General features: G+C 41.9%; 1 protein-coding gene across 2 annotated transcripts in view; it reads left to right on the top strand.

Moving 5' to 3' along the window:
* Nucleotides 1–19,426, top strand: part of Baz1a (bromodomain adjacent to zinc finger domain 1A) — an 80,647-nt gene extending 61,221 nt beyond the window's left edge. For both annotated transcript variants that reach the window (XM_052185855.1, XM_052185854.1), the window contains exons 19-27: nt 2,306–2,469; nt 3,610–3,761; nt 5,479–5,627; nt 13,663–13,910; nt 13,992–14,221; nt 15,253–15,719; nt 16,791–16,933; nt 17,903–17,990; nt 18,483–19,426. In XM_052185855.1, coding sequence (XP_052041815.1) covers nt 2,306–2,469; nt 3,610–3,761; nt 5,479–5,627; nt 13,663–13,910; nt 13,992–14,221; nt 15,253–15,719; nt 16,791–16,933; nt 17,903–17,990; nt 18,483–18,679 — 1,838 coding nt within the window. In that variant the 3' untranslated portion in view covers nt 18,680–19,426. The remainder of the gene's footprint in view (nt 1–2,305; nt 2,470–3,609; nt 3,762–5,478; nt 5,628–13,662; nt 13,911–13,991; nt 14,222–15,252; nt 15,720–16,790; nt 16,934–17,902; nt 17,991–18,482) is intronic.
* Nucleotides 19,427–19,896: the final 470 nt, after the last annotated feature.

Raw genomic sequence — 19,896 nt, forward strand, 5'->3', positions numbered from 1 at the left:
ATCTGCTCCCATCAGCTGCCAGAAGAAACCTTTCTTTTGTTCCTTTTTTTTTTTTTTTTTTTTTTTTTAAAAAAGAAAAGGTGACTGTGCCAGTGTGGCTGGCCTGGAGCTTGTTGGCTTTGAACTCAGAGATTCTCCATCCTCTCCTGGGTTCTGGGATTAAAGATACCTGTCACTATGCCCAGGGAAGCCTTTCTGATGGTGACTGGGCTCATCACTGACCTATGAGTACAGCAGAATATCATCAGGAGTCATTTCATTGGCTTTGGTGGGGCAGACATGTTTGGTTCTCTGACCCTAGGTCCCTGAGCCATCTAGCTTCCAGTTTCTGGCTGTCCAGACAGGGTCAGGCATGGACCCTGCCTCCTGGGGTGGGCCTTAAGTTTAGACCATTTTTATATATTTTCAACAGATCAGACACTCACCAATTGAAAGTATACAATTCAGTATGTTCACAAATGGGCAATCACCTCCCACAGTGTATCTTAAAACATTTTTGTTGCTTCAAACAAGAATCTTTGTGGGCCAGGGTTGGCTCGTAAGCTCAAGGACCTGGGATCAGTTCCTTGAACCATATCCAAGCCAGCTGAGTGAATCTGTGCTGTAAGATGAGGGGGTGTGAATCTGTGCTGTAAGATGAGGGGGTGTGAATCTGTGCTGTAAGATGAGGGGGCGTGAATCTGTGCTGTAAGATGAGGTGTGAATCTGTACTGTAAGATGAGGGGTGTGAATCTGTACTCCTACAGTAAGATAGGGGTGGAGACAGGACAGTCAGCTGGAAGTTTGCATATATGGTGCAGTGTGGGAGCACACACACATGTCTAACTTTGGATGACCACAAATCTTTCAGTGTTTGTTAAGGTTTCTCTTGATACTACTTTTTCTAGGCTCTTTTTTTGGGAGGGGGGGTGGTTTGGTTTGGATTTGTCTGAGTTTGTTTTTTCCAGACAGGTTCTTATGAATGGAATCATAGCATCATAAGAATAATTCTTCTAATGTTCTCAAAACTTTATTACTTTTTTGTAGCCAAATAATCTTCTATTTTGTACATATACTACATTTTATTTATTCATTTATGGTTAGATGTATGATTTCTACCTTTTGACAATTATAGGAAATGCTGCTATAAATATTTACATATACATTTTTGGGTCAATTTCTGAGTTTGAGGCCAGCCTGGTCTACAGAGCGAGTTCCAGGACAGCCAGGGCTATACAGAGAAACCCTGTCTCGAAAAAACAAAAAAACAAAAAAACCAAAACAAAACAAAAACGGTTTAGTTTTTATTTGTTATAACTAGGAGTAAATTAACTTTGTCTTGTAGTAACTTTAATACTCTAGGAACTGCTAGGTTTTTCCCCAAAGGAGCTACACATTTATTTTTCCACCCACGATGCATGAAGGTGCTAGTCCTTGTAGATTTCTAACTTTCTATCTCAGCCATCCTAAGGAGTCCTCCCTGGGGAGGCTCCACTGGTATACCTTCCTTAAAGACATGCTTGTTCAAATCTTTTGCCCATTTTGTAAATGGATTATTTGTGTTTTTATGAAATTGTAGGAGTTCTTTGTATGTTCAGGATATAAGACTATGATGACTAGTTTTATGTTACCTTGGCACAAGCTAAGATTATCTGGGAAGAAAGACTCTTAATTGGGAAAATGCTTCCATGGGATTAGTCTGTCAGGAGTGTGGGCTTCTTGATTGATGATTGATGACTGGGGGCTGTGCCAGTCCTGGGCAGGTGGTCATGGAGGGTGTAAGAGTAGGTTATGCAAATCACAAGGAATAAGACAACAAGCAGTTTCTGCTTCAGCTCCTGCCTCCAGGTTCCTCCCGTGAGTTCCTGCCCTGACTTCCTTCAGTGATATTGTGACTTGAGAGTCATAAGCTAAAATAAACCCCTTCCTTGCCAGGTTGCTGTTGGTCATGATGTCTATCACAGCAACAGAAACTCTATGACAAAGCCTTTACCAGATTTATGGTGATAGCTAGTGAGGATTTACTCAAAATCATGTCATGGTTTTTTTTGTTTGTTTTGTTTTTTTGTGAGACAGGATTTCACTGTGTAGCCCTGGCTGTCCTGGAACTCACTCTGTAGACCAGGCTGGCCTCGAACTCAGAAATCCGCCTGCCTCTGCCTCCCAGAGTGCTGGGATTACAGGCATGCGCCACCACCGCCTGGCTCATGTCATGTTTTAATGTTTGTAACTATTGAGAATTTATGGTTATTTCATGTAAATTATCTCAACATTATGTTTTTTTAATGGAGAAAATCTTAATAAAGATATTTGATGGTTATTTCAGACAAACCTCAGGCTGATGGCAAGCCTGTTTCTTCTCGGGGACGATCTTCTGGTACATGTGACATATCACAGATGTCTGCAGAGAGGCAGTTGGAGCTGAGGCTCAGAGACTTTCTCTTGGATATTGAGGACAGAATCTATCAAGGGACACTAGGGGCTATCAAGGTTTGTCCCTTATGTTTATTTGTACCTTAGTTGCTATATGTAAATATTTCTAAATGTTTTATATTTTCATCTTCCCTAACCAGCTCCTGCCTTCTTCTCTGCTTAGTCTTGTTGGTTGGTTGTCCCCCACTAACAGAACCTCATACAAACCAGGCATCTACTCCAGTAAAGTACATCTCCAGCTGTTGGTTTCTTTATCTTTGAGACAAGACTTTACACTAGCTCTGACTGACAGGAACTTTCTGTCTTGGTGATGGAATCACAGACTTGCACCACCATGTACATCACAAATGTTATGTTCATGTCTTCAGCATCATTTGTCATTTACACTGTGGCCACCTGAAATCATGTATAAAGGGACTGGAGATGGCATATTGTTTAAGAGCATTGGCTTCTCTTCCAGAGGACCCAGCTTCAATTAGTGATAGCTAATTCTCTAACTCCAGTCCCAAGCTGACACTCTTCTGGACACCAGGGGAATCAGACACTTAAGTGGTACATAGACTTATATGCAGATGAAATACTCACACACCCAAAATTTAACTTAAATTTTTAACAACTGTTTTTATAGCTGGGCATGGTGACATATGCTTCCAATACCAGCACTCAGGAGGCTGATACAAGTGGACCTCTGTGAATTTGAGGGCAACCTGGTCTATAGAGTGAGCTCCAGGACAAGCCTGAGCTACATGAATAGAGCTTGTTTCAACAACAAAACAAAAAAAATTTGATTATAAAATAGGGCATAATGGCTCATACTCCTGTAATCCCAGCACTTTAGAGGTTGCAGGAGGATCACCATGAGGACAATACCAGCTTGAGCTACATAGAAACACACACACAGTGTGGTTTTTAAAAATAGACTAAAGTACTAAAGCGTTTCATCTATATATTATATAAATTGCATTACATCATTGAGTAACTTTATTTTATTTCCGTGTTTTGGACTTTGAGTGAATTCTCTATATCACCCTGGCTTGCCTGCCAGTTTTTCAGCCTCAGCTTCCTGGGTGCAGTGACCTTATTTTTTTTATGCTTTTTTGATTTCTCTGTTCTAGAATGTACATGAATTAAGTACCTACCTCTTAGGAGTGATGCATTCCCATATTTCAGGGTTAGTGACTCTGGGTTTCATTACAGGTTACAGATCGACAGATCTGGAGGTCAGCCCTGGAGAATGGACGCTATGAGCTGTTAAGTGAAGAAAGCAAGGAAAATGGAGTGATTAAAACTGTGAATGAAGACGTGGAGGAGATGGAACTCGAACAAGCAAGGGTCATAGTAAGAGACAGGTAAATGGCTTCTGAACTGATCATCAGTCCTGGCTTAGTTTTTGGGTTCTTTAGAATGTGTGCTTAATTTCATTCTAGAATATTATTTGGGGACAGTGTACATGTATGTGGAAAAAGGAAGTCAGTGTCTCTCATCCTTCACGAAGGCTCTTCTGAGCTCGGAGTCTACCAGTTCAGCCAGGTTAGCTGGCCAGGGAGCTGCAGGGACCTGCCTGACTTACACTGCCACGCCTGCCTTGTGCTGTGTATGCTGGGTCTGAACTGTGGTCCTGCTGCTTGCATGGTGGGCAAAAGGCTTGTCTGCAGCACAAGCCTGAGAACCTGAGTTTGTACCCCAGAACACATTTAAAAATAACCGTGCCATGTGTCTGCAAACCCAGTCTTCCTCTGTAGAGACAGAAATGGGTGCAGAAACTTGTAGGCCAGTCTGCCTGGAGTACACAGCAGGGCAGGAAACAAGAGGGATCCTGTTTTAGCACATGGAAGGAGAGAAGTGACTATCAAAAGTTATCCTCTAACTTTACATGTGCGCTGTGCTATATGAGAACCCACACTCACACAACATCCACAAGCTCACTAAATACATGAATACATTCTGAGGTGGGCTAGCAGATAGCTCGGTTGTGGAACACTTGCTAGCCTAGCTGAGACACTGGGTCTGATCCTCAGAAACACATACACATACCCACACCAAAAAAGTAGGCTTTTCTTGAGATGCTTAATAAATCTCTCAATTGAGGTCATTTTTTCTACATTTTGCTCTGTTGGTTCATTTGTACTGATGCAACTAAGAAATAGATCATTAAGGTACACACTTCTGCCTCAGGAAGATCATCATAGCTGATACACACTTCTAAGCAGTCTCCTCTAGAGGAGAATGTTGGAAAGACATGAAACTGTAATATATAGGAGGCCTTCTTGTCCTGGAAGAACATGGATTACAGTGAAGGATGTGCTAGGGAGCAAGTAGGGGGTGCAAACCAGTAATGCCCAAACTTGAAGAGAGAGGCAGGAGCACTGTGAGTTCAAGACCAACCTAGATTTTTATACAGTGAGACTCAGGTCTTTTTTTTAAAAAAGTACTATAGAAGTTTTCTGTGGGGAAGATCATGTGAAAGCACTTTGTAAGTGATAGTTTTATGCTGGAGATGCAAGTCTGGAGGCTGACATGGGGAAGGGGAGGGACTTAAGGTTCTTGCTCCACAGCTTGAAGGTCTGTCACCCTCACTTCTGAAACCTTTCCCAGAAGCCTCCCTCCCTCTCTGCCTTCTCCCCTTGACTAGCGCCTTCTGTCCCCCCACTCACGTGTGTTAGCTCTGTGAGGTTGGGAAACTGTAACATAGGTCTGGGGAGATGGCTCGGTGGAGAAAACACTTGCCATGCTAGTGGGAACCTGAGTTAGCATCCCCAGAAATCCCATAAAGTGGTTCATGGTCCCAGTGCTCTCACTGGCCAGATGGGATGCAGAGACAGAGTTTCTGAGAGTTCATGCTCCCTAGCCTGGCATTTGCAGTGGCAAGCAACAAAAGGATCAGACCTGTCTCAAGGCAGAAGGCAACAACTGGCACCTGGGATTGTGTCATGAACATACATCTATGCACACAAGTAAACCCTCAGGGCTCTGTATAATGAGTGTGTATCTATGCACACAAATATACTTTGGAAAAAATGAGTGGGTCCAAGTTTCACCAAGTTGCAATTTTTATTTTAATTATAGACTTTTGGGGATTAAAACAGAAACTGCAAGTACCATTTCAACTAGTACCAGTACACCACAGTCAGTGAGCAGTGTGGTTCGTTATCTGGCCCTGGCCCTCTTTCAGATAGAACAGGGCATTGAACGGCGTTTCCTCAAAGCTCCACTCGGTGAGTATCTTCTTATTTCTAAATACTAGTTGGATTTTAAATAATGTGAAATTTCCTCCTACTGAGACTTGTGGACTGACATATTGAACTTGATAGGCTAAAATTGTTTTCATTTTTTAAAAGATGAACTTTTCAGGTAAGATGTATTTTAAATAATACATAAAATACTGCTTTCTGGCTTACTCAAAACATTAACATTTTTTAAACCTATTTCTATTTGTGTGATGTTTCAAAAAATTGCCAAAATGCATTACTATCCAGACTTCATATAATATAAATTAGGTAAATACAGATTTTTTTTTGTTTTTTGGGTTTTTTGTTTTTTGTTTTTTGTTTTGTTTTGTTTTTAGTAACCTAAAATTTTTTGTTAGTGATTTAAATCTCCATTTGGAGATTTGGTTTAAAAATATGCATTACCCAAGAAACATTAAGTTAGAGATATAAAGTGTTAGGACTATAAATGAGGAAATGCTCTACCATCTGTGGTGTGGGTGTGTGGTGCTGGGGATTACCCAGGACCTCATGTGTGTTAGGCAAACTCTATCATTGAGCTACAATTTGTGACTAAAATGAAAGAACTAATATAATAATTTTAGGCAATTAATTCAATTATTATGCTTTTTAGGGCCAACCCAAGAACCTAATTATTAAGTCTTCAAAAAATAGGGATTCTAAAATTTGAATCAATTTTAACATTATCCTTGCTTCTAATGCCATGTTGTCTTCTTCAGATTTTAAGTTAATTCATCATGTTAGCTAGATGTGGTAGTACATGCCTTTAATTCTGGCCCTAAAGGGGCAGACAGGTGGATCTCTTGAGTTTATGGCTAGCCCGATCTACATAGCCAGTTCCAGGGTAGTCAGGGCTGCATAGTGAGACCTTATTTTTCATTTTAAAAAAAGTTTATATTTCATTAGGGTTATAGAGAAGATAAAACCATACTTTTCTGATCTCATTGGAAGGAGCAACTTGAATGCTAAATTTCTTAAATGATAGTCCCTGATGTGAAAACTGATGAAAATGAAGTGTTAGAGCTAGCTCATTGGTTAAGAGCACTTATGTTCCTTAAAAAGACCCAGCGCCCTCTCCTGGCCTCTGTGGACAGCAGGAGTGCGTGCGATACACATGGCACATGCAGGCAAGCACTCACACACAAAGCAAAAATAAACAAGATTTTAACCTCCTGCAGACCAGTGACTCGCAACTGTGCTAATGTGACCACGTGTTAATTCAGTTCTTCATGTTGTCATGACCACAACCATAAAATTGTTGTTGTTGCTACTTCATAACTATAATTTTGCTGCTGTAATGAGGTGTAATGTGTTTTCTGATGGTCTTAGGCAACCCCATGAAAGGATCATTCAACCCCAAAAATGGTTGTGACCCACAGGTTGAGAGCCACTGCTATCAACAGTGTCATTCAATTTCAAAATGTAAATATATTCATATAATGCACTTAGATTGAAGAATTTACATATAATATCCCATTGTTATAAGCCTATTCATGTTCTCATAAGTTGATGTTATTATAACTTAAATAAATCACGTCACATTGAAAGCAGCAGTCATAGGCCATTCTCTTATCATGTAATGGCTTGTTTGCTGGGATGTGGTCCTGAGGATTGAATCTAGGGTCTCAACTGATGCTAGATAAACACTACCATTGAGCTGTAGCCTCAGCTCTCCTCTTACTCTTCATTTTAAGACAGGCTCTCACTAAGTTGCTCAGGACGACCTGAACTCCACTGTAGCCCGGGGAGGCCTAGAACTCAGTGCCCTCCTCTCAGCTGGGGTTATAGGCTTACACCCTCAGGCCAAAGGTTCCTGTATTCCTTGGAATTGCCTTATCAAAAAAGAAAGAGCAGATGCCACCCCAGTGCATCCAGATCACTTTCGAAATAAGGAGATGGACTCTCACTGATAAACTATTTGCTGTCAATAGATTCAAGGAAAGCCTTAAGCTGTGCACCCAACTCACCAGGCTCCAGTGAGTTGTTCAGTCCAAGTAATGCAGATGACCCCAGTTAAATGGATCACAAAGCCAAAACAAAAGTCATAAGCTTGGGGAAGAGACATGTATGTGGGTTTGGGAGGGTGATAGGGCTAGAAGGGAGTGAAGAGAGGTGTGGAGGAAGACTGTACACAGCTTGGTGGTCGAGTACTTACTTAGCCCACATGCTCAGAGCTTGGGCCTTTCTGGTGGGTGCTTGGAAGTTAAGAATATGGAGAGAAACACAGACAGTGGAGCCATGGCTGAGGTTTCAGAGGGAAGGAAAGGTTCTCTTGACATGAGGGATATAGGGGTTGTTTGTGCTATCCAGATTAAAAGTCTGTGTGCTGATCAACTGAAACTGAAGAATCAACTGATTGTTAAAAGACCAACACCACTGAGGTGGAAATATCTGTGACTCCTTTGACAATAGGAAAGTATTTTCTCAGGGTCAGCACCCACGGACTGCTGTGTCCAGAGAGCATAAGGCTCTGTCACAAGCTGGCAGCAGAGATTGGAAGTGTGTAAAAAAGTCCATGGGTCGCTGGTTTGGAAGGCTTGGAAAAAGATTGAGGGAAGATTGGAAAAAGATGGAGGGTGGCTAAGGTATAGAATCATGGGTGGGGTTGGAGTCAGGGAGGGGCCAAGAGAGATCCATCATCCAGAGTTGCAGTGAAGACCCCAGGTCCTGGAGGGGCCTGGGCCCTAGCACGCCCATCAAAGATAGCAGTGGGCATGTTCTTGTGTGGAAGGGTGGAGAACCTCCCAGTCCAGCCCAGAGGTTCCATCATTACCTTCGTATCCCAGTAAAGGTTTGCCACTCCCTGAACTATCTAAGAGAAGAACGTAAGAGAAGCCTCCAATCTGCCAGAGGCCAGCCTTGAAAACCTGTCTCTTAAAAAAAACAAAACAAAACAAAACAAAAAACTTGCTTCTAAGTTCAATGGGAAATAAGATCTAGTTGTTTTGTTAGCCTGTATTTTCATCTGTGTGTCTTAGTAAAGCTTTGGGCCAGGAAAAAATAGTGAGAGTTGTCTCTTGGGTTATGGAGGGCCACAGGGATTCTTATGCCTATTTACATGTAGTCATTTTAGAACTTATTTTCAGCTGAAAGATAAAAGAAACATTTTGGGATCTTAACTGAAGCTCAAAGGTGGCAGAGCCCGTGGCTGTAATCCCAGCGCTGAGGAGGGGGGAGCAAGAGGCTTTGGAGTCAAAGCCAGCATGGCCGAGAGGCCGGCAGGGCCTGGGGAAGAGAGACAACGGGGCTGCGTTTTATGACTGTCTGAGACAGAATAGATATTGCATTCTTCCAAGATTTCGACATAAGAAATTAAGCAGCCTCAAAGATTTGTTTGCTTGGTTTTTTCTCTGGGGACAGGGTTTCTCTGTATAGCAAGCTCACGGGGCATAGTGCACTTATATGTGCTCTTAGCTGTTCCTGTGTCCCGCATAGCCTGTGTCCTAGGACCCCACTTGTAGACACAGGGAGCTGGTGTTGAGTGAGTAAGCTACCCTTGATGGGGGCACACCTACTGCCACCAGCAATCAGGTGGTACAGAACGGGTCGGAGGGGTGGTTGTTAGTCTCTGTAGGCCAGCAGCCTCAGGCTAGAAACATTGAGGGCTTGGGACAGTTGCTAGCCTCTGTACTTACTGGTGATCCACTCCCACTAGGACTCCTGAGAGTGCTTTGCCAATATGAACCTTACCACAGGTAAGGCTTTGCCACTCCTATGAAGCTGAGACTTTGGAGTCCCCCGTGAGACCATGCTCATGCCAACAATAAACATTCACTCAAGGCTTCCTCCTTTTCTGTGGCCATTGTGGAGGCTGAAATTCAAAACCAGTCTGGGCTCTCAGAATAATTGTTTAGGTGGTGTTTGTGGAAATAGGGTCCTGCTGTGTATTCTGAGCTGAACTTGCATTCACAGCAGTCTTTTGCCTCAGACACTCAAGTACTGCTAGGATTACAGGCATGCACTACACATCTGTCATTCAAAATAAAATCTAAAATAGAGATGGGGTTGGGGAGATGGTACAGCAGGTAGAGGCATTGTAGGAGCCCAATGACATGAGCTCGGTCCTCAGAACCTGCAAAGGTAGAAGGAGAAAACCAACTTCTAAATGCTGTCCTTTGGCCTTTACAGGCATTGTGTGACACATGCACATACATGTATATCAAGTAAATACAGGTAGCCGCCACTTACAAACAAACAAAAAAATCTTTTGTTTGTCTGTCTGCCTCTCTCTCTCTCTCTCTCTCTCTCACACACACACACACACACACACACACACACACACACACAGTTAAAAGTAGAGGCTAGACAGAAAGCGGATAGAATCAAATGGATTTCTGTGGGTTTAGGCCAGTCTGGTCTACATAGTGAGTTCTAGGCCAGCAAGGGCTTATATATTAGACCCTGTCTCAGAGGCTAAAAAATTAGCTCCACTGAGAGTGCTTGCCTAGTATGTGTGAGGCTTTGGATTCAATCCTTAGTAAACAAAGGAAAAGAGAAAGAGTACAATCTTTTTATTGTACTTAATTGCGCTGATAAAAATGGGCTTATGGATTTTTTTTTTTAATTTGGGGAAGAGAATCATGTTCAGTTAATTATCTTAGATGAGGTGGTATTTGTTTGGGTTGGTAATTTCATCATAATGTCATGCTTATGGTTAAATCCTTAAGCTATAATAGGAATTCTCAACTAACTTTGTCAATTTGAAATTAGGTAACACAGAAATTAATAAAGATCAAAAGGGAGCTAGAAAAAAAAAGAACAAGAAAAAGAGAGAGGACGATCAATCTAGTGTGAGAGATGGTAAATTTTTAACTTCTTACAGAAATGTGTGTTTTGTCTTATAAGAGCTGTTTTACCTCTGTATTTGCTGAATATTAATGTGCATATTTAGTTTTGAAAGAAAATCTTGAATGCAATGTTTTGGAAAGCAATGGACTTGGAGACAAGCTTACAAAACAACTATCTTACTAATAGTTGCCTGCCACATGTTACACCTTAAATAATAAAATATTTTTGCTTTATTAATTTACTATGCGAATATACTTGTTCATGCACATGCATGCTGTGGCACACGGATGGAGGTCAGAGGACACCTGGAGAGTTGGCTCCCTCTGGCCCAGGATGGAAGTGCGCTGTCGAGCTTGGCACCAGTGCCTATGCCCGCTGGGCCTCCTGACCAGCTCTTAACGTTCTTCTAAGTTGACGAGCGCAAAGTAGATCTTAGTACACTTAGCCATGGTCCCAAGATACACAACTGGAGCTTACACTTGCTTGTGTGACATAAGATTTCTCAGCATCTCTTTCCCCTTCATCTAGAGAGCTGTAGGGAAGCTTGGTATGCATTGTATGTTAATCATTTTAGTCAACAATTTCTTGAGGAGTATTTCCAGACCAACATGTGGAAGATAAAAGAAGGGGAACATTCTGCCCTTGACGGTCATGTAATCGAGAGAACAAGCAAGCTGTAATGGGCTTGTAAAGCTGGTTTATGCTGGTGAAGGAAGCACCTCTGAGAGTGTTGTGTACAACTGTGCTCTAGCCCTTAGGAAGTGGAGGCCATCCTAAGAAATGTAGGGAGTTGGAGAGTGGCACCCTGAGCCACAGGAGACCCTATATCCACAGAGGGGTGAGGAGGAGGCTTAGGGGGAGATGACTCAGTCTATAAGCATGAGAACCTGAGTTCAAATCACCAGCACTCATGTAAAAAGCGGAGGGCAGCGATGTGGGCACATAGTCCCAGTGCTGAGCAGGCATAGCAGATGTCAGTCTTGCTATATAGCCAAGGGTGACGTGGAACTGATCCTCCTTCCACTTCAGCTCCCAAAAAACTGGGATTGTACCCACACTACACCTCGAGTGGGTGGTACAGCCTGTTATCCCAACCTTTAGGAGGCTGAGTTGATAGGATCATAAATTTGAAGCTAGCCTGAGCTACATTATCTTTAAAAAGAAAAAAATTCACCAACCCATGAACTAAAAAACATTCCTGCTGATTTCCAGGACCATTCAAGTCTCTCCTGATTGACTCTTCATTCCCTCTAACGTGTTGGCCATTCTCCAGCCTTATTTTTTGCCATTACCTAATAAGAACTGGTGCAGATTTGTCCAGAGAGATGTCTTCATGATCTATTAACTGGTAGTGCTTGTTGGTTCTTCCTTGGGCATACTTTTATGCCAGAGCTTTCCATGAAGCCTTTTAATGAAATCAAGTCAGAAGCACAGAGTGAGGGGCAAAGTTAAAGCCAGTGCATTTTAGTAGATTACACACCCCCAAAAAAGAGAGGCGCTGCAATCACAATTCAGAATTGAGCTAGCTCCTATGCCATCTACAAAAGATGTGGGCTTGTTCTGGGAAGGAATAGTTCTGTAGTGCACGTGGAGTCCCTGGGAATCATCTGAGAAACACTAGAGACTCAGAAAGATGAAGGTGGGAGTTATCTGCTCACATTCTACACATTGTTGCCCTGAATGCCTACTTCATTTTCTCAAGCTTTGAAGTCATTTGATTCCCTGGCTTTGGTGGCACATGCCTTTAGTTCCAGCCCTCACAAGGCAGAGGCAGGTGGATCAATGAGTTTAAGACCAGCCTGGTTTACAAGTTCTTTGTAGTTTTTATTTCTTTTATGTTGTTGTTTTTGCTACACTGGGGATCAAACCCAAGACCTGATGGCCCGCCCGGTGGGCCATGCTCTAGCACAGAGCTGCGCACTCACCAGAGTTCTGAGCCATGTAATAAGCACACTGTAGCTGTCTTCAGACACACCAGAAGAGAGTTTCAGACCTCATTACGGATGTTTGTGAGCCACCATGTGGTTGCTGGGATTTGAACTCAGGACCTTTGGAAGAGCAGTCAGTGCTCTTAACCACTGAGCCATCTCTCCAGCCCTCAGATATCTGAGTTCTTTATTAGTCTGGTTTTTCTAGCTCTCATGTTTTGGTTTGGTGGTGTGTGGGTGTAGATATGTATAGGTGTGTGCTACTGGGGATGGAAAACCAGAACTGCAATGCAAGGCAAGCGTTGTACTTCTGAGCGGCTCACACCTTTCATGGGTTCATGTTTTCTCTGTTTTGTCTGTCTTAATTAGTATTTGTGGGGGTGTCTGTGTGCAAGCACATCCCAGCGTGGTTGGAGGTCAGAGGGCACTCTGTAGAGTTGGTTCTTCCTTCCACACCATCAGGCTCACACAGCAAGCACATCTACCTGCCGGGCCATATTGCTGGCTGTGGTTTTCCTTTTTAGTTTTGTTTGGTTGGCTATTTTGATGGGCACGTGTTTCATTGTTTTGAGATAGGGCAAAGTAGCTCAGGATGGCCTTGAATTTAGTATGTTGCCCAGGATGCAACCTCTTGCCTTTTTCTCTCGAGTGCTAGGATAATAACCATGTTACTGTGGTAAACTTTCTGAATTACACTACACAGTGGTATTTAGTATATTCACCCTCAGGAACACACTGAGCCAACACCTTTACCTATGTCAGAACGTGTACTATCAGCTCAAAAGAAACCTTATTGTGCTTGATATTGAAATTAGAGAACAGTCCATCATTCTTCTGGCAATGGGGCAGCAACATACTTGATTCAAAGGAACAGTGACTTCTTCTGTAACCAGTTTTAAATTAAACCAAGACTTGATACAAAGACTAAATTGGGAACACATTGCCTAAATTCTTTTCTCTTTTAACTATTAAAATCTCAAGCCATCAGTGTGTGGATTTAAGTAATTCCTTATGTCTTTTCTTTAAAAAATACAGCAGGTATGTTTTCTAGTATAGCATTAGGTGTGGGCAGCTTGGGGTGAGACAGCTTCACTCGTAGCAGCCCAAACTGGCCAGTACAGCCTGTCTCAAAAGCACAGAAACGCTCTTGCTGTGGCCTCCGGTGCTGGCCGACATGGGATTTCAGCTTTCAATATTAAACATTAGAAGAAACATGACACCAGAGCTATTTAAACTACCAAGAAAGTAATTCTAGTAGACATTTGCCTTTGCCCAGGGACTTGAACACTTTCCCCTCTCATTTTAAGATGGCAGTGACAGCGGACGTTCTTATAAAACTGTCCTGGACCGCTGGAGAGAGTCTCTGCTTTCCTCTGCTAGTCTCTCCCAAGTGTTTCTACATTTATCAACCTTGGATCGCAGTGTGATGTGGTCTAAATCCATACTGAATGCACGTTGCAAGATCTGCCGGAAGAAGGGAGATGCTGAAAACATGGTGCTCTGTGATGGCTGTGACCGCGGGCATCACACCTACTGTGTGCGACCAAAGCTCAAGGTATTTTTACCTTTGTCTGTTGGGCACATTGAAATTGAGATTTCTGACAGTAGATAATGATCATTTTTGTGATTTGTTCAGACTGTTCCTGATGGAGATTGGTTTTGTCCAGAATGTCGACCAAAGCAACGTTCTAGAAGACTTTCCTCTAGGCAGAGACCATCCTTGGAAAGTGATGAGGAAATGGAAGAAGGCGTAGAAGGTGATGATGATGATGAAGTTGATGACGATGATGAAGAAGGTCAGAGTGAGGAGGAGGAATATGAGGTGGAGCAAGATGAGGAGGACTCTGACGAAGAGGAAGCGCTCAGGTGAGTGCAGTTTGCAGTGAGGAAGACCCTTCTCACCTGTGACTCTTCAGACCCACAAGAATAGTAGAGTCATAACTGTTCTGAAACTACCTATGCTTCTTACATATTATAAATATTTTTCCAAGGTAGGTATTTCCGATCTAAGCCGTCCTGTTGCTATATTCTTATGTTCTTACCCCATTGGCCCCAGAATTAACAATTCTTCTGCAACATAGTGAGCTGTCACTCAGGCCTTATGCATAGGTTTGAAGGCTGGATGTTCCTGCTGTAGTAGCACTGGGTAGTCTCCCCTTATTTAATCTTTATCTCCCCTTGAAACAGCCTCACACTGTAGTTCAGGCTAGCCCCAAACTTGGCGTGATGCCTTTAGCTCCCCGAGTGTTCAGATTATACCACCACACTCATTTTTACCCTTTCTTTCAGGAAAATAATTAAAATAGAGCCATCCACTCTTTTTTTTGTTGAGATTAAGGGGTTTTTTTCCTCCTTTATTTGAGGATTTCTTTTTTTCTTTTTTTTATTTGATATATTCTTTATTTACATTTCAAATGATTTCCCTTTTCCTGGATCCCCCCTCCTCGAAAGTCCCATAAGCCCTCTTTCCTCCCCCTATTCCCCCATCCACCCCTTCTCCTTTCCCTGTCCTGGTATTCCCCTACACTGCTGCACTGAGCCTTCCTTCTTCCTGGACATTGTCACTGTTGGCACAGGAGAAGCAAAGCGCAAGCTTAGTGCATTAGTTTCCTGTGCTTTAAAGATACTGACTTGGTCTGTCTGCAGTTCTCCTGAGGATTTTAGTAGTTTATCACAATTCAGGACATGATTTTCATGATATCCTAGTCACCTAGAAAATAGATGTCTTCCCTTGTTTCAGAGAAATATGAGAACTTGTCTCTAAACATAAAGGATATGATAATATATACTACAGTATATATAAGTTTATATGCAAAAGTAATTTATGTACAACTCACTGATTAGGTGCAAATAACCATATGTTCTTCATTGTTCATTATTGTACTTTCTATTTGTAGCCCACCAAAACGAGGAAGACCCCAAGTTAGATTGCCAATTAAAACAAGAGGGAGATTTGGCCCTTCTTTCCCAAGTCGAAGCCAACGACAAGACCCTGGAAGATACCCTTCAAGAAGTCAGCAGAGCACGCCCAAAACCACGGCTTCCAAACCTGCTGGCAGAAACTCAAGGAAAACCAGATCTGCTCCTCCCACAGAAACTCGGTCCCTGCGAGGTGGTAGTCGCTCCACTCGCCACAGCCCCAGTGCCCTGCAGGCAGATGTGTTTGTGGAGCTGCTCAGTCCTCAGGGGAAACGCCGCGTGCGGAAGAGTGCTGAGAACACCCCAGAACACAGTCCCAGCTTCTCCAACTTCAGGGTCAACACCTCGAGATCAAACAGACAGTTGATACCTTTAAATACTACTGAGAGACTGGCTCTCCAGGATAGTGAATCGAAGAGAAGAGGCAGGAAAAGACAGTCGACAGGTCTGAAATCTAATTTATATTCTTCCTTCACTCAGAAAACTGGAGTCCTTTATCACTTGTTAAGAGCTGTTCTTACGATACAGCAGTCTGATCTAAAGCATACATCATTAAAGAGGCAGCTATTGCCAAGGAAAGGCAAAGTACATTAAAGTCTGTACAGCACGGGGCAGTGCACTAACTTTGAAGATAATATGCCGTATTCCTGTGTGGAGGCCAAAGGAGGCACAAACCACTACACCCAGCCCTTTACAGGAGCACTTGGGATCAAATTGAAATCCTCATGCTCACAGGCAGGCGCTTTACCAAAGAGCCATCTCCTTAGCCCTTAATCTATGAGGAGAACAAAAGTTTATACAGATGCCTGCTGAGGTCAGAGGATCTTGGGTGTCCTGGAACTGAAATTACAGGCATTTGTGAGCCACCTGATACAGGTGCTTGGAGCTGAACCCAGGCCCCTCTGAAGGCTCTAAGTGCTCTTAGCCAATAAGCCATCTCTCCAGTCCTAGTATTCCATTGTTAGTGGGAAAATGTAGTCAGTTAAATACTGTTTAACAAAACACATTTCAGAGCTAGGGATATCTCCTAGTGCTGAAGTGCTTGCCTTGTGCATGTCATTCTCCCAGTAAATCCTCCCTCAGAATACACACACTCATCACTAACCATTAACATTACATTGTAAAATTGAGTAAGAACCCCAAAAACCTTTTTGGAACATTTAAATGAAAAAGGAAATTAAGAGTATTTGACCCAGATTTGTATGTCTTTCAGAGCAAGTTAGGTGGGCTGAGGAGGGGCTCAGCCTATGGTGCTGAAAGCCCGAGCACACAGGCAGGGAGGCTTGGGGGGAGACCCACATACAGCACCAAGGTTTGATTTAACGACCCTCATACCAACATAAACCTCCACGTGCACCTGTACACACATGCAGGCATGCTGCCACACACTGACTCCACATATACTGCAAAGGCAAAAATCTCAGTGTAAAGTGTGGCTTGTATTTATTTCTGTAACAGGCTTAACTTATAGTCAACATTTTGCTTTGATACTGCCTAAAATGTTTTACCTATTCAGAGTCATCTCCTGTACCACTGAATCGAAGAAGTTCTGGCCGACAAGGAGGTGTTCATGAGTTATCTGCTTTTGAACAACTTGTGGTGGAACTGGTACGACATGATGATAGCTGGCCCTTTTTGAAACTTGTTTCTAAAATCCAGGTAATAATATAACTAGACTTTATAAAATATGTTTATATTACCTGAGTTACATTTATATTATATGATAAAGTCTGCGCTGCCATGTGGGGGCTGGGGCTTGGCCCTGGGCCTTCGGAGAAGCAGCCGGTGTTCTGTACTGGTCATATCAGCTTCTGCTTAAGATCTCCAGAGCAAAATCTGAAGGATTAATTAGTTAATTAATTAATATAGAATAACATTTAGTTATTTAAGAATTACATCTTAGAATTAGTTTGGGGGGGGGGGGTGTACGTGCTCGTGCATGCCCTACCAGTTGAGTGGTGAAGGCAGACAGATTGACCCTGCCTTGAGTTAGAAATCAGGTCCTCAGGAGCAGTCTTAGGAACAAGTGCCTTTTCCCAGCCTCTACCCCGAGGCGGCTTACTGAACTGGGTTTTGGGGTTTTGTTTTTTTTGTTTTGTTTTGTTTTGTTTTGTTTTTTCGAGACAGGGTTTCTCTGTGTAGCCCTGGCTGTCCTGGAACTCACTCTGTAGACCAGGCTGGCCTCAAACTCAGAAATCCACCTGCCTCTGCCTCCCAAGTGCTGGGATTAAAGGCGTGTGCCACCACCGCCAGGTGGTTTTTGTTTTTTTCAGACAACCTAGTCTGGCCTAGTCTGTAGCTGAAGATAGCCATGAACTCCAGCTTTTCTTTTTTATAGATGGTTTTTGTCATCAATTAAGTAAACATTGTCACATTCTATTCATTACTATAGATGCAATAATGCTCACTAATAAATATGGGTATGTATATCTGTTTTCCTTTCATGATAAATTACATTTATGATAGTATTAAATAGGCTTCTAAATCATTAAAATGACTCAAAATATGTGACATTTTAATGGAATAATAGTATTCAGAAGTTGATATTAAGTTGCTTTTTCAGGTATAAAATTAACCATATATGTACAATAATCTCTTTGTACTATAAAATATTTTATCATTTTACAGGTCCCAGACTACTATGACATCATTAAGAAGCCCATTGCCTTAAATATTATTCGAGAAAAAGTAAATAAATGTGAATATAAATTAGCATGTGAGTAAATTATCATTTTCTTTTTAGTGCTTTTAAGAGATGTTGCTCTTTTTATTTTGTTGTAGATGATGTACGTTAGTATAGGTGGTATTTGGCAGCCCAGGAGGTTCCTCAAATGCTTATTAGTACAGACTGAGGTGAAAGATGGATTGAACTAACTAGTTAGAGACATTCTATAGCATCTGCTCTTAGTGGAGGAAGGTTTTTATTTTTGATACAATGATTAATCATAGCCTCATGGAAATCTGTGCAAGGCTCTGTCTCTCCAGCTAGGAGTGTGTAAACACATAATGCATATGAGCCACAGGTTCTCCAAAACAATTTAAAATATTTATAATTGAACAATTTTATAAAAGCTCAAGTTCTGTTACCTTGTTTCAATCTCTTCTTTTCTGACTTCCCTTTTCTTAGTAAGTTTTCCAGTGTACAAACAAAACTTGTTTCTGATGTGTTTACTTTTTATCCTAATCTTGTTTGTTTTTCTCTCTCCAGCTGAGTTTATTGATGATATTGAGTTAATGTTTTCAAACTGCTTTGAATACAATCCTCGGAATACAAGTGAGGCGAGAGCCGGTACTCGGCTGCAAGCATTTTTTCATATTCAGGCTCAGAAGCTTGGACTCCACGTCTCGCCCAGTAATGTGGACCAGGTTAGCGTGCCACTAGCCGCAAAGAAGTCGCGGATCTAATGCTGTCCTTCTGAAGGCTATATGTGAAGAAAAACAGGAATCGTTCATGAAAATGGAACATTAAATCATGCTCTAAAGCAGATATGTGTATAAAGCAATAACAGCTGGTTGACCACAGCTGGTGGCCTGCACTATATTCTCAATTTACTGTTAAGCACTCAGGAGAATGTAGGAAAGATTTCCTTTGCTACAGTTTTTGTTCAGTATCTACTAAGTTTTATAGATGTATTGGGTACAGTACTGGTTTACAGAGGCTTTTGTACATTTTGAGATCATTCATGTGTTCAGGTATCTTGGAAAATATTTTTTCATCTATGATTTATTTTGTCAGTGAGCTTTAGGAGTTTCAGTAGTAAGGAGGCTTTGTCTCCACAGTAAGACTTCTAGACCACAGCTTAGAGAATGTGTCTTAAGACGTTTCATGAGCACATGGTTTCAACACTACACATGAATGAATCCAACGCTCTAGCTCTGACGTGCCGTAGCCAGTGCCGACTGAATTTATTAACTAGATATTTATTTAGCATTCAGAGTAATTTGTGAATTTGTTTTGTATTTATAAAATTTATACTTGGAAAATGTTCTTTAATTTTTTTAAACATTTTACTGTTTTTGTTTTATTTCTTGACCAGTCTTAATGATTTAAAAATAAAAATGCCATCCTCTCTAACAGTTCTGTTTTACAAAAGATAAGTTTCCGCGTACAACTTTTCTAAGTGTGCAAATAAAATGATACATTTTTTTCAAGTTTTCTGAATTCTGAAGTTTTTGCAAATTAAATCAGATTTTTTTGTCTGTCTATATATACAGATCATAAAAACCATATAGACACTGTTTCATTGTCTGGGTAAAAGATGCCTCCAGTGATGGCAGTGATATTCTTGCACAGATTCTCACTAAAAAGAGAGAAGCGTGTTGAGTCCTGAGATTGTAAACATGTATCACTGTGCCTGACTCTAAAGAAATCCTTGATTTCAGTGTCATGGTGCAGGCCTGTAATCTTAGCATTGAATGCGCTTGAAGCGAGAGATCACAAGTTCAGGGCCAGCCTGAGTGGGCTATGCAGAGAGAACCTGCCCTGTAGATTGAATGTAAATGTTGCCACGGGCTCTGTATTTGAACACTGGGTCCAAGTGGCTTCTATGTGGGGGTGCTTAAGAAATGTGACCTTAGCTGGGTGATGGGGAAGCATGCCTTTAATCCCAGCATTTCAGAGA

This window comes from Apodemus sylvaticus, chromosome 6, assembly GCF_947179515.1.
Source record: "Apodemus sylvaticus chromosome 6, mApoSyl1.1, whole genome shotgun sequence".
Lineage (NCBI taxonomy): Eukaryota > Metazoa > Chordata > Mammalia > Rodentia > Muridae > Apodemus > Apodemus sylvaticus.